Source organism: Ictalurus punctatus, chromosome 12 (assembly GCF_001660625.3).
Source record: "Ictalurus punctatus breed USDA103 chromosome 12, Coco_2.0, whole genome shotgun sequence".
Lineage (NCBI taxonomy): Eukaryota > Metazoa > Chordata > Actinopteri > Siluriformes > Ictaluridae > Ictalurus > Ictalurus punctatus.
Window position 1 is genome coordinate 32,209,624 of NC_030427.2, and position 12,842 is coordinate 32,222,465.

Consider the following 12,842-nt stretch of genomic DNA (forward strand, 5'->3'; position numbering starts at 1 on the left):
ATGGTCTCCTCAACTTTGAGTTCCTGAGTTCAGTAACACCAAATCAATAAGGCTACACCCTGAATCAGATGCCAGTCCATCACAGAGGACCCACCATGCACACATACATACACTCATTCACAACTAAGGACAACTTAATGTTGGCAATCTGGAATATTTCTGGGTGGTTGGAGGAAACTACAGAATTTAGAGGAAACCCACAAAGACAAGGGGAAAACATGCAAAACTCCACACAGGCAGTAACCTGAGCTCAGGATCAAAACAGAGACTCTAAAGCTGTGAGCCACCAGCTGTGGCACAATGCTTAATCTTTGCAAGACAATATGCTAAAATTGTTGTCAGATGTTCCTGATTTAAGCTTATCTGTGTCTGAAAATAACTCTCAGTTTCAGTTTGTACAAGCTGACATTCATTTTTACTCAGAGTGAAACCGAATGTTTATCATCTCTGCTCCAGGGACTTTGGATGGCAGCCATTTGGTTTCCATAATAAAAAAAAAATCTAAACGCGTAAACATAATAAAATTTACATACATAAAATTGGCTGGGGAAATTTGTAACTCTCCATGAGATTAGGGATCTGTCCCTAATGCTCAAAAAAGTCTTTAATCCCTTAACAGCTCGATATAAAAACCCCACAAGAGAGTGTTTCTGTATTAAATACTTTTCTATTGTACGACCTGGATCTATTTCATGAAGTGAAATGAACGTCATATAACAAACAGTTGAAGAACTGTCAAAGAACCATTTTTAAGAGTTAAAGCTTAAAATGTTCCAAATCCTTTCCGGTATTTCTTGATAATCTTTTTTATGTTTCCTGCTATATTATTCTGAGTATCTGATGGAGACATTTCCCATTAACCCCACACCTGCAGCAGTGCAACAAAGTGGCTGGAAGTATTTGGTTTTCAAAGCCCATATTATTTTTGATGTTGACGATCTCCAGTTAGAAGAGGAGAAGCTGTTAGGGACATAAAGTCAGTGGGGAAAGAATGCAACAAAGTTGATTTTGTGGAGTGTCTGATGGTGGTCTGTATGTGAATAGTTAATGAGCAAGTAGTTCACAGATATGAGGTATGAGAATAAATAGTTTGTCAGACATTTTGTTGATTATATATTAATTACTGTATAATTAACAGAAGAGATGACACTGATTAGTAATGTCTTTTTTATTTTAGTTAAGCTACTTTTCCCAATTATTCTATCTATCTTTAAGTAACTACTACTACTAACTAATTTTACCATAGCTTCCCTGACATAGCTAATTAAGTTTTATTAATCAGTATTATTAATATTTATTTATTTTTTCACAATTAACCTTCTGGTCACTAGCTATAGCAATGAATTTCTCGCATAGCTTTAGCCGTTTAGCTGAGTTAGTATTATGATGGATGTGTTAGAGCTTTGCGTGTCTGCGTGCTCGTTTATACAAAGTGAAAAGACTCTTACAAAACTTTTAGAGAATTTATGTTCTTCAGATGTCCCTCTTTATGGAGATAAAGGTTCTATATAGGAATCTACAATATTTTTTTTTCTATCAGAATGAGTTATGAGTCCCTTTTTAAAAAAAAAAAAAAAAGCTTAGAACCTTTAATAATCCAGAATGATGAAAACGTTGTTCACAAATTTAATTGATAAACTGGTAAGTCAGGTTCCAGCTCAGTTTAAGTGGAGTAGTTTATAGTTTATTGTAAATATTTAATCTGAAAAAAAAAATCGGTTTGTTGACAGAAGTACTGTATCTTCTCTGAATAAAAGTTTCTGATGTAAAAATTTGACCAATAGTGGCACCGTAGAGCTCCGTGGCATAAAGTGGGATTCTTGGAAATTGTGTAGCATGTGTTTTCTCTGGTATAGGTAATAGAGGTATAAGATATTTTTCCTTATAAACAAGGAGATTTGTCTTAGTTAGTAAAGCTGCTACAAAAATAGCAACTGATAGAAACATTAAAGCACAAAGAAATGACTTAAATAGACCATATGAATTGAATGAGGGGGCGGGGCTTAACACAAAAATGACCTTCTTTGCTTGACAAGCCTGTAAACAAAATTTTATTTTTTAAAGGTTTATTTTATGTCATAAGAACATATTCAAAAAGCTTACAAGACCTGAGTTTATAAATGCATAATTCCGTTGATGTTAAAATGATAAAGATCATTTTGAGGCAGTGTGCCCTCAGGATAGAGCTCAGTAAGAATTAATTGGAGACATTCTCTTTAACATTGGCATACACTTTAATTAATGTCTACCCTATGCTAATAACGTATATTTACATAACTTTTACAAAAAGTGTTGAATACCTACAAATGTACATGCATATTTAATTTAATCATTTATTTGAATTCAACTTTTATTCGAAGAAACCAAATAAACTGAAATGTGGGTTGAACTGAATTTTTTTTCCCGGAAAAACTGGAAATAGCTAGATGGGAAAAGAAGAATAATTTTTTTTTCGTGTACAGGCATTGTGACTATGAACTCCACTGATTACAGTGAAGACGTAGTGTCTCTAAGGGTCCATACTCTGTTGATAGTGATGCCAATTTAGAGCCTTCGTCACTAGATTTGGCAACTTTTTAAACCTCTGTAGCAGCTTCATTTTAAAAAAGAGCCAAGTGAAAACTCTTGCTGCTTTTTGAGAAGACGTTAGCAACCATCCTGCACTGGATATGACTCTCCAGCTCACATCACAGCTGGTGGTTATAAGAGTTGAGAGTGCAGGTTCACTTGACTCACTACCAGTGTGAAAAGCCAACAACCAATCACTGATCACCATTGTTCCAATCACTGATCACCATCGTTCTCATCACTGATCACCATTGTTCCAATCACTGATCACCATTGTTCCAATCACTGATCACCATTGTTCCATACACTGATCACCACTGATCCGAACAACCAATCACTGATCACCATTGTTCCCAAGGACCAGTCACAGATTCTTAAATATGTAAAGTTACTTTTCATTTTCTTTACATAGGAAAAAAAAATATATATAATCTATTATTTTCTATTCTGATAAAAAATATACATTCATGTAACACGTTTTGATATGCAAATGATCATGACGATTCAACGAATATGCCAATTTATTTGTCACATCATAGTGACATCTAACGACTTTTAAAGCTTGCATTAGCTACTTTCCCGTGAAAAGAATTGACGGCACTGCTCCTCTCTTTGGACTCATGTTACCCAGAACGAGACTAAACAGCAGCTTTTGATTGGTCAGATTAAGAAGCTAGAGTGGAGCGCGCGCCTACACATGGGATTGTTTTTCCTGGAAGGTGAGAAGCTGTCCTTCTACCAAGGAAATGTTGGGACCAAAAAATTTCTGGCAATGATGTCATTAAATCACGCCGCCCACGTTTTCCCCTCACGCACCCCCCCCCCCCCCCCCCCCCCCCCCGCTCCCCTGCGTTTGTAGATCCCTTGTATGCTTTACGAGCACGAGTCCACCTTTTCCCGTTATTTCCTGCTTTCCGTCATATGGCCCTTAATGAAAGTGACTCATGCAATGTTTTCTTTTTTCCTTCTCCCAACTACAACCCTACTGGACAGAGAGCGAGAGAGCGAGAGAGAGAGAGAGATAGGGGAGGGCTCGCACTGCACGCACGCGCTCTCAGCGAATAGCGCGTGTATGTTGTGTTTTTTTTTTCTACAGCAGGCACGCGCTGAAGCACACACCGAGCGAGTGAGTAAGTGAGAGAGAGAGAGAGAGTGGATGTGTCGCAGATTTTAAAACTCCGTGAAAGCTCGCGCGCTCCACCGAAAATGCTAGAACACGCAGAAGTGTCCGGATAACGGGGTTGAGGAACGGGACGGATCGAGCTTCCGCACTGATCGCAGAGCAAAGAAGAAGAAGAAAAAAGTGAAACCGAGGCACGCGCTAGAAATTTAAACCAAACAAATAAATAAATACAAGTCAGTTTGAAGGCTGCGCTGCGAAATGGAGCTGTCATCCATCGGAGAGCAAGTGTTCGCCGTAGAGTCCATCACCAAGAAGAGAGTTAGAAAGGTACACTCACATCATTTCTCTTACATTAAAGAAAAGCAGATTTCTTTCAGTGACACGTTGTAAAAAAATAAAAATAAAAAAGAGGGGAAATTCGCGCGCGGGTTAGTTTCTGTTTCGTAGGGGAATTTTTAAATATATATATATATATCAAAGTGCAACGCGATACTTTTTTAATTTCCCCTGCTGCTGGTCGGTTGGTAGTTTTGCAATGACCAAGCAACCACAAAACGAGCTCCTTTGCTGGAATGACGTTTGCAACTTTTTTTTTTCTTAACTGCTTGTTGTTGCTGCACTTTTTTTGACCCGTCACACACATGCGCGCGCGCTGGTCAGAACACAGCTTTATCACCTCAGGATGGGCAAATAGAATAAAATGTTTTGAAAATATATCGTTATATATTTGTACATAAATATAAATATATATGCACATATAAAAAAGATATGAGTAGGATGCGTGTGTGAGAAGGTGAGAGGAGTGCGGCGCGCGCGCACCAATGTATAGCGCTATCTATGTATGTATGGGTCTCGTGCTCTCTCTCTCTCTCTCCGCGCGCTCAGCTTGGCTACGCAGTTAGCTCACAAGCGCACGAGAGAGAGAGAGAAAATGATAGAGAGAGAATGAGAGAGAGGGAGGGGTTTCAAGGATAGCCGAAGGATTTCTCTCTCATATCCATCCCACGCATCTCTCTCAAAGATTATACAAGAAACCAAACACATTTTATTTAAACCATACACGTTTTATTCCGCGGCTAAACTTCACCATGACTACACCATGGTGCCCACAAAAATAAACTGTATGTCAGTGGCCGAGTAGCAGTATGCTAACGTCTTGTTGTCGCGTGCCCTAACAGAATAACGGTCTCCATGACTCTCCATGTTCGCGGGGTTTGAGCCTAAATCGACGCGTTACACACTATGATACAGTGATCATTTACTACAGTAGTAGTGTGTGGCTCGGGATTGGAACGTGACGTTTTTTGGGGAAAAACAACAACAACAATGAAAATCGTCCGTTGCGTAACCGAGATGTTGTTTATATGTTTCCCATTGGCCCCGCCCACCACTCATCCATCCATCCATTCCAACCATCCCATAAATGTTCTAGAACCCCGCGTGGCGTGACGTCACAGCCAGCGGTAGCCTAGCGATGGGGACGCCTACGTCATTAAAAAAAAGAAGAATACAGTTCTGAGAGCGCGAGGAACAATTCGGGTCTTAAAGGGACAGCGTCCATGTTTTTACTGTGAACCTGTGCAAACTCATTTTAATAAAGCTTTCCGTTGCCCCTCTCTCTCTCTCTCTCTCTCTCTCTCTCTCTCTCTCTCTCTCTCTCTCTCTCTCTCTCTCTCAGGGAAATGTGGAGTATCTTCTGAAGTGGCAGGGATGGCCTCCTAAGTGAGTGGAGTCAAAACTTTATCTGCGGCTTTTAAAAAAAACAAACAAAAAAACAAGCCTCACACGTGCGCTGTGCGCATGATAACGGCTACAACTCTCGTCACGGTTAAACCGCTCGGTATCGAAATTACAGTGATCCAGTCTAACATTGTAGAGTCGAAGCCTGAATTCCTTCCCATGTATAAATCTGTGAATAAAGTGCTCTACTCGGACGGGATTAGTTTTTCTGACGTGTTTGTTAACTAAAGCCTCTGGTGTACTTAGTTTTTTTTTTTTTATGCATTCTCGTGTGTGTGCGCAGTCATACGCATAGCCTATTGAGGTATGCTCGAAGGACGACAACAAAGAAGAATCACAACAACATGGAGTTGCAACTTGCAATGTGCCAGCAGTTACACATTTTAATTTATTAACGAACAGCATGCCATGCTTTATATCCGTTTATATTTGCATTTAATATGTTGCAAAACAAGTTAGTTCATGCTGTCACTTGTGTTATAGCAGCTATAAATGGTAGTTCCGTCACAAGCCTCTCTTTATCTCAATCAGTTCGTGTGAAGCGTCCACTTTACACGTCCCTGTGAATGAGCTGTTAGTATAGAAACAATACCATATTAATATAAACCTGTGCTACTGTCAGAGCTGCTGTTATAGAAAATTAATCAACACCTTCTGACCAATCACAATCCAGAATTCAACAGCACTATACAGTAGCATGTCTGCAGTGATTGTGACTGATGAGAGTTACATGATGTATGAATTGTGGTTGCGATAACGTCCCTAAAGCATCAGATCCATCGCTCCACTTGAACACAGTCTATATTTTACTGTTCAGAGTTTTGATTGCAGCTTGGTTTGGGCGAAAGACGGAGCAAAAGTGAGGACTAACACGCAAATTTGCACGAGTCATAAAATATTTAGGTGTGTAAAGGTCATTTTATAGTCGGGAAAAGTTCATGCAGCAAAGCATGGTCTGTAAACAAACTAACAAACAAACAAATAAATAATTAAATAAATAAAAGTTTCTCTGGAAACTGTATACTATGCTTAACTTTGTCTACATTCACTGTCTAGCTTGAGAGACAACTTAATTACTTTATTATTTAATTGGTTAGATTAGCAATTGATTAATAATCGAACAACAAAGAAATATTCTAATAAATTTGAGCTAACTTTATTCATGCTAATAATTAGCCAGTCGATTATGTTTACTAAACGGAGATGGTTCAAGTGGGATTCATTGTACAGCCGTAGATGCAGTTATTCACTGAAGAGACTTGCACACTACCTGGCTGCTATTTCACACGTTCACTTTTGACATCTAGCCATGATTGGACACTGTTAAGTCCTGCACAGATTTCTGATTTCCGTGTTCCTTTAACTCCCTCGATTTGACTCGTCGCTTCATCACCATGTGGTGTTAAAGCACTCGTTTATTTATAGCATACAGAACCATTTCTACAGTTCTGCATGTGTTTGAGTATAGATGTTTGACCCTGTGTGTGTGTGTGTGTGTGTTTATCAGGTACAGCACGTGGGAGCCGGAGGATAACATCCTGGACCCTCGGCTCGTTCTTGCCTTTGAGGAGAAGTGAGTGTCTCTCCTTACACTTCACATTAGCTGGAAAAATGCTGATCAGAATTCTCGAGTTCCTTCTTCTTCTTCTTCTTCTTCTTCTTCTTCTTCTTCTCTCTGTCCGTCCCCAAGCCTTATCGTCTTACTCTGTGTGTGTGTGTGTGTGTGTGATAGGGAGGAGCGAGACAGAGCACAGGCTCACAGGAGGAAAGGCCTGAGGCCCCGCAGACTCGTCTTACGGGTAAGAAGCACTTTCCAGAAACCCATTTCTGTGAAACTTCCATGAAATGCGGCACAGACAGAACGGAAGGCGGACGTGTCCCTGGAACAACGTGCCCTTTAAACCAGTCACTGGTGTATGATGTCATCATTGTGCGCCTCCTATTTCCCCACTACTGAGCCTCTTATATTCCCTTAGTACGGGAGAGTAAATATGTAGCTCTGAATTTCACTTCACAGAATTGTTCAGTTACCAAAATCAGAATGTTATTAATGACATAAATGACATAAACTATTGTGTCATTATATCTAAGGAAAAAACATTTTTTTGTTTATATTTACTGTGTCTCTCTGGAAAATGATGCACGAGTAGCTAGTGAGAGTGCTCACAGAGCTGTTTATCAACAGCGAAAGAAGGTTTTAAGTGCTATTCTCAGGTTCATTTATCACTCAATTTTAACTATTAGAGAACTAACTATTAGCACATACAAACTGATACGTCTGTGTTTGCTTATACAGGTTGTTATCAAACTTTCATAGATCATCCATACACAGATGGACTTGAAAATTAAAATCAGAGTGTAGCCTAATCTTTAGAAAACACAGGTTCAGTGAATCAGATTTAAATAACAATTAAAAGCCTGGGTTCCTCAGTTAATTTAAACATCAGCCAAGATGTTAGTGATAGTTAGCGTGTTTGTTTAGCGTCTAATCGTGTTTAACTTTTTAAAGGAGCAGTGTGAAGTGCGTGGAGCCCTCTGCAGGCTTGGAGGTGAATTGCAGCTAAAACACTTCCAAGTTTTTCCTTTAAATACAGTTCAAACAGGGTGGGGTGGGTTTTATTTTTTGTAATTAAAGTTTATTGATTATTAAAGTTTAGAAAGACTTTGTTACAAACCTCTGACAGATAAATATTGTGGGACTAACGTACTTTAATTCTGTTTAAACAGATAGATAAAAAAACCCTTTAATTTATTCATTTAATATTAGGTTTGCTTGGGATTATTATGTGCACTTGATGAAAGCTCCATGGGACCATTATTTGTTGGTAATTCTAAAAGTATTTTATTTATTTATTTATTTATTTAGTAACAGTGAATTTTTATGAAAAAAAGGTAATATAAACAAAGATATATGCATGTGAAGGAATATAAGGTTTTACTGTTATTTTTTTGTTAAAAAAAAAACTTTTAAAAAGTTTTATTTAAAAGAACAAATAAACAGTATTGTTCTTAAGTTGGTACAATGATTTCTAATTTAATTGGAATTATGTAGTCAATCATTTAATTAATTCACCATTTTTATGACATTATATAAACAGTTACAGTAAGTTAAAAAAATGTATTTTGTGTTATTTATGCATGTTTTTCTTGTAATCACGTAGAACATCTATGCCATGGAGCTCCGAAGTGCTCAGAAAACTTCGGAGAAACCCGCTCCCCGATTCCGCCTGTCACTCGCCCGCTCCATGGGGGCGGGGCTACAGCACAACGCGAGGCGCTGCAGGAATGGTGAGGGCGGAGTCTACCACCGCCTGTTGAAGCGCAGGAGCAGGCAGTTTGTGCCTAAATCGTTGGAAAGTGCAGAATCGCCACGGCAACGAACACTGACCCTTGAGAAAAACGCAGCGGAGGAGGATGAGCAGGAGAAAGAGTGGGAGAAAGAGGAGGAGCAGCAGGAGAAGAAGAAGAGGAGGAAGACTGAAAATGAGGAGCATCATGACATTCCACACGGTATGTGTAACACGGCATCGGCATGACAACTGTTGCTAAGATACAATGCATGTATCATGCACTGAAGTGGGGTGGGTCAAAGAGGCCACACTGAGTCTCTCGAGCCGTCACGACTCGGAGCTAGTGATCGCTAAATACGGCTCGGTAGCTCGCTCTGCAGGAACGTGAAGAGAAAGTCAGTGAAGATCTGAGCAGAGCTTTCAAAGCCGTCAGTGCACCAGCAGAACGACACACCACACACACGCTGTACAACATACCGTGTCCTCGGGTATCTCAATCTGATATTTCTGCCATATCGCTCTCTCTCTCTCTCTCTCTCTCTCTCTCTCTCATGACTCACTGAGAAAGTGCCATATTGCCTGGAGATATTCAGCGTGAGATGAGAGATGAAGCGTCACCGATCTATTGGTTGGTGATCTAATGTTGTGCAACATTCACCAAAAAAAAAAAAAAAACAAGCACGTTTTAGAGGTGTTTCAGCTGCAGTGCCAGTTACATCATCCTCACTTCCATCAGCAGAGCGAAGCTGCAGAACATTGCACATACGAAGACGAACTGCAGTAATTAATGTGTATTCTTTTAACCAAGTTGTTTCTGGATCAAAGAAGAAAAATTGTATGGAAACCTCTCAGAGATAAAAAAAAAAAAAATAAACCAAAAACAAAACCCTCACAGATTAGATTACAAAATGTTTATTTTTTTATTCGAGAGCATTAGATCAGGTCTGGAGACCGAGGAACCTCAGAGCCTTTGATTCTCCATCCACGAGATACGGAGCATGAGAATGGTGCAATCTGATTTGCTCTCTGTTTCCGACATGAAAACAAACTCTTCAGATCAACAGTATTAATGCTGTAATACCCGTATAACCTTCACAGCAGAGACACATTACCCCCGAAAATATTTACACAGACCATTAAGCAGCTAGAGCAGTGGTCTTCAACCCAGTTCCTGGAGATCTACTGTACCTTCCTGAAGACTTTAGCTCCAACCACAATGGTGCCCATCTGACCACTTCCTTAAGAAGTTCTTGATCAACTTACATTTTGGAGATTTTGGAGATGAAACCTGCAGGAAGGTGGATTTCAAGGAAGATGGTTGAGCTAGGAACTATTAGCAAGATAGCTTACTAGAAAGCAGTAACACAATGTATTTCCTAATTAAGATACAAAAAGTGTATTTACTTCTCAAACACCTAAACATCTCAACTGGTCAGCTAGTGAGGAGCGGTGAATTTCAAGTTCACTTTAAAAGTTACCAAAAGAGTCAGTGGTGAATAAACAAGAATCTCAGATGTTTACATGTGCTAACTGGAATTTAACCTATAGGAACTCGTGCCCACTTGGGCAAAACACGCACGGAAACGTTATCCGTGACCTCAGAGAGATCTCTCACGTTTCCACATAGCAGGCAGCTGTGACAATCAGTAGTGGCGTAACGTCGTGCAGCCATGTTCTTTACTGAAGCTTCTCATTTCTTTTTCAATCTCAGGCCCAGAGATGACAGAAGACCACGTCCTCTCAACACAGGAAACTGTCATCACTGATGGAAAACCAGAACACTGCGCTTCCTCCCCTGACTGCGAGGTGAAGCCACCCAGCACTGAGATCGGTTCAGCTACAACAGCAGCGGACCAGTCAGCGAGCACTACCATCACAAACACATACGAGCACAAGCCAATCACTGACACTTCAGGGGTCGGAGTCACCCAAGATCAACCCACGACTGACAAATCACTGAACAGCAGCTCAGGAGTGGGTGTGATCACAGACAGGCTCCAGAATCGAGCCTCGGTGATAACGGTTCGGTTCGGTTCGATTGACAGGTCTGCACAGGATGAGGAGAAAGAGACAGGCGAGACAGACAGTGACGCGAAGAGAGAGACAGACAAGGACGAGGTCACGGCCGAGTGCACCACTACCTTGCAGCTGAGCGCGGAGGTCAGAACAGACGAGTCTCAGGCATCCGAGTGCACACGGCATCCTGGGAAGGTGATCGTGACTAACGTGACGATTAACTCCCTGACGGTGACGTTTAAAGAGGCGACGGCAGCGGAAGGGTTTTTCAGCAGCTACGGGCTGCAGGTCTGAGGGAACGAGGAGGAAAGAGGAAACACCGTTACAACCAAAAGTATTTCCTGTCAAATTGCTAATGTGGTTAAAGATCAAAGAGAGAGAGAGAGGAGGAGTAAGCGAATCGATTTTGAATAACGAATCCGTTAGAAATGTTAGCATTTGAGGTGAAGTACGCCTTATTCACATGCGCGCGAGATAGTGAGAGATTACATGACCAGCATATGTGTTGATCTGTCGATGTAGTGAAGCCTTTTCGCCATTTTTGCTTTACAGATACTCGTCCGTTGTTAAAAAGGGTTACGTTTCCGTCTCCGTCCTTTCGTTTTAGTGAAAACGTGAACAATAGTGGAAGGATTTTCATGTCGCTGACAGTGACACCTTTAAATGCACGCAAAAAAAACAACAAAAAACAAACAAACCGAACGCCGTTTCCACTTAACGCTTCGTTGGTGTTAACCGTTCCACTAAAACAAAAGAAAAAAAAATGCAGATGTCTATGGATTTAACGCAAGTTCTTCTTTCAGGGACGGCGATGACCAGATGACATCATCATCAACCCGTAGTCTCTGCAGCCCTGTCCCCCCTCCCACCCCCCAGTCTGGGAGAGGTAAAGGTTTAGCCGGCTCGGGTTTTGCTCTGCCTTTGCGCTCCGAGGCCTTGCTGCATTTTTAACGAGTCCGTATCAGTTCACATTACAAACGCCATTGCACAGGCTGTACTGAAGTGTATTCACGAAGCGTCGGAAAACAGTGTGCTTTAGATGTATCTCTAGCATGCAACAAAGTCGAGCTGAACGTTACTACATGTGGTGAAACCGCAAAAAGAAAAAAGGAAAAAAAAGAAGAAAAAAAAAAAAGAGAGAGAAAAACATGCCGTTATACGAGTTGTAGTTCATCTATGGCAAGGTTACATTTTTATTTGTATTTCCAATAAATAAAGTGACAAAAATGTTTTGTGTCATTCGTGGATCATGTTTACTACATCAACAATTTTAAAAAACGTCTTTAAATGATGAAATACTTCATGGGAAATTAACTCGAGTGTGAAAATGGGTACTGCAGCGGTCCTTTAAGAAACATCGCATTGAAAGATCTTAATTTGCTACTGTGTCCTAAAACAGAAGAGCCATTTAAAAGTTCCAATTTGCAAAAGAACCGGTTTACCAGAGAAAAGTTAGAAACGAAAATCTGGATTATTTTATTTTAGTTGAACTGCAGGATCTTCACTCTGGTGTTTACCTTTTATTACTGGAATGTTGTCATTTATTATTCCAAACCTTTGTAGGGGGTATAATTCAGTTCTGCCGTCTACTTTTCATGACCTCTAATGGTCCGAAGCAGAATAAATATGATTTTTTTTTTTAAACCATACCAAAATGTACAATATAATCATATATACACATTTCAACTTTTATAGTTACACCACAGAGCATGTTGAAGTGTGGATTCTGAGCTGGTCTGAAGGTGTTGATTTTACATGTGTAACTGCTGATAAAGGTGGAAATTTCCGTGAGGAGACACGCTTCGGTTTAACGTTTGTGGAAGGAGTCTCCAGTGTCAGAGCTTTGTAACAGAGGGAAAGCTGTAACTAAGTTTCCTGACAGCTTCAGGACAGAGGAGTTTTGTAGGACGGAGGACTATTTATAGCTGAAAACAGGAACGAACAGAAGTTACTTCCAGACGTTCCACAGCATTAAATGAAAAAAAATAACTTCAGTTGTTATAAACAAACAAAAAATAAATTGTAATCGCTCAGATTGCTGTGGTGCAAGACAAATAAATCACTATAGTAACCATCTTCAGGGTAGTAACAGTCAATTTTCTGCT

At 40.1% G+C, this 12,842-nt stretch overlaps 1 protein-coding gene across 2 annotated transcripts; it reads left to right on the forward strand.

The window, feature by feature from the left end:
• Positions 1 to 3,568: 3,568 nt before the first annotated feature.
• cbx7a (chromobox homolog 7a) lies at positions 3,569 to 11,976 on the forward strand. 2 transcript variants are annotated; one of them, XM_017481933.3, is made up of 7 exons: positions 3,569 to 4,018; positions 5,370 to 5,413; positions 6,939 to 7,004; positions 7,164 to 7,230; positions 8,593 to 8,941; positions 10,433 to 11,071; positions 11,541 to 11,976. In XM_017481933.3, the coding sequence occupies exons 1-6, from the start codon at positions 3,950 to 3,952 to the stop codon at positions 11,029 to 11,031; spliced, it is 1,194 nt and encodes a 397-aa protein (XP_017337422.1). In that variant the 5' UTR covers positions 3,569 to 3,949; the 3' UTR covers positions 11,032 to 11,071; positions 11,541 to 11,976. The 2 variants fall into 2 exon arrangements, with proteins under 2 accessions (XP_017337422.1, XP_017337421.1); XM_017481932.3 differs by having other exon boundaries at positions 3,570 to 4,018; positions 10,433 to 11,976.
• Positions 11,977 to 12,842: the final 866 nt, after the last annotated feature.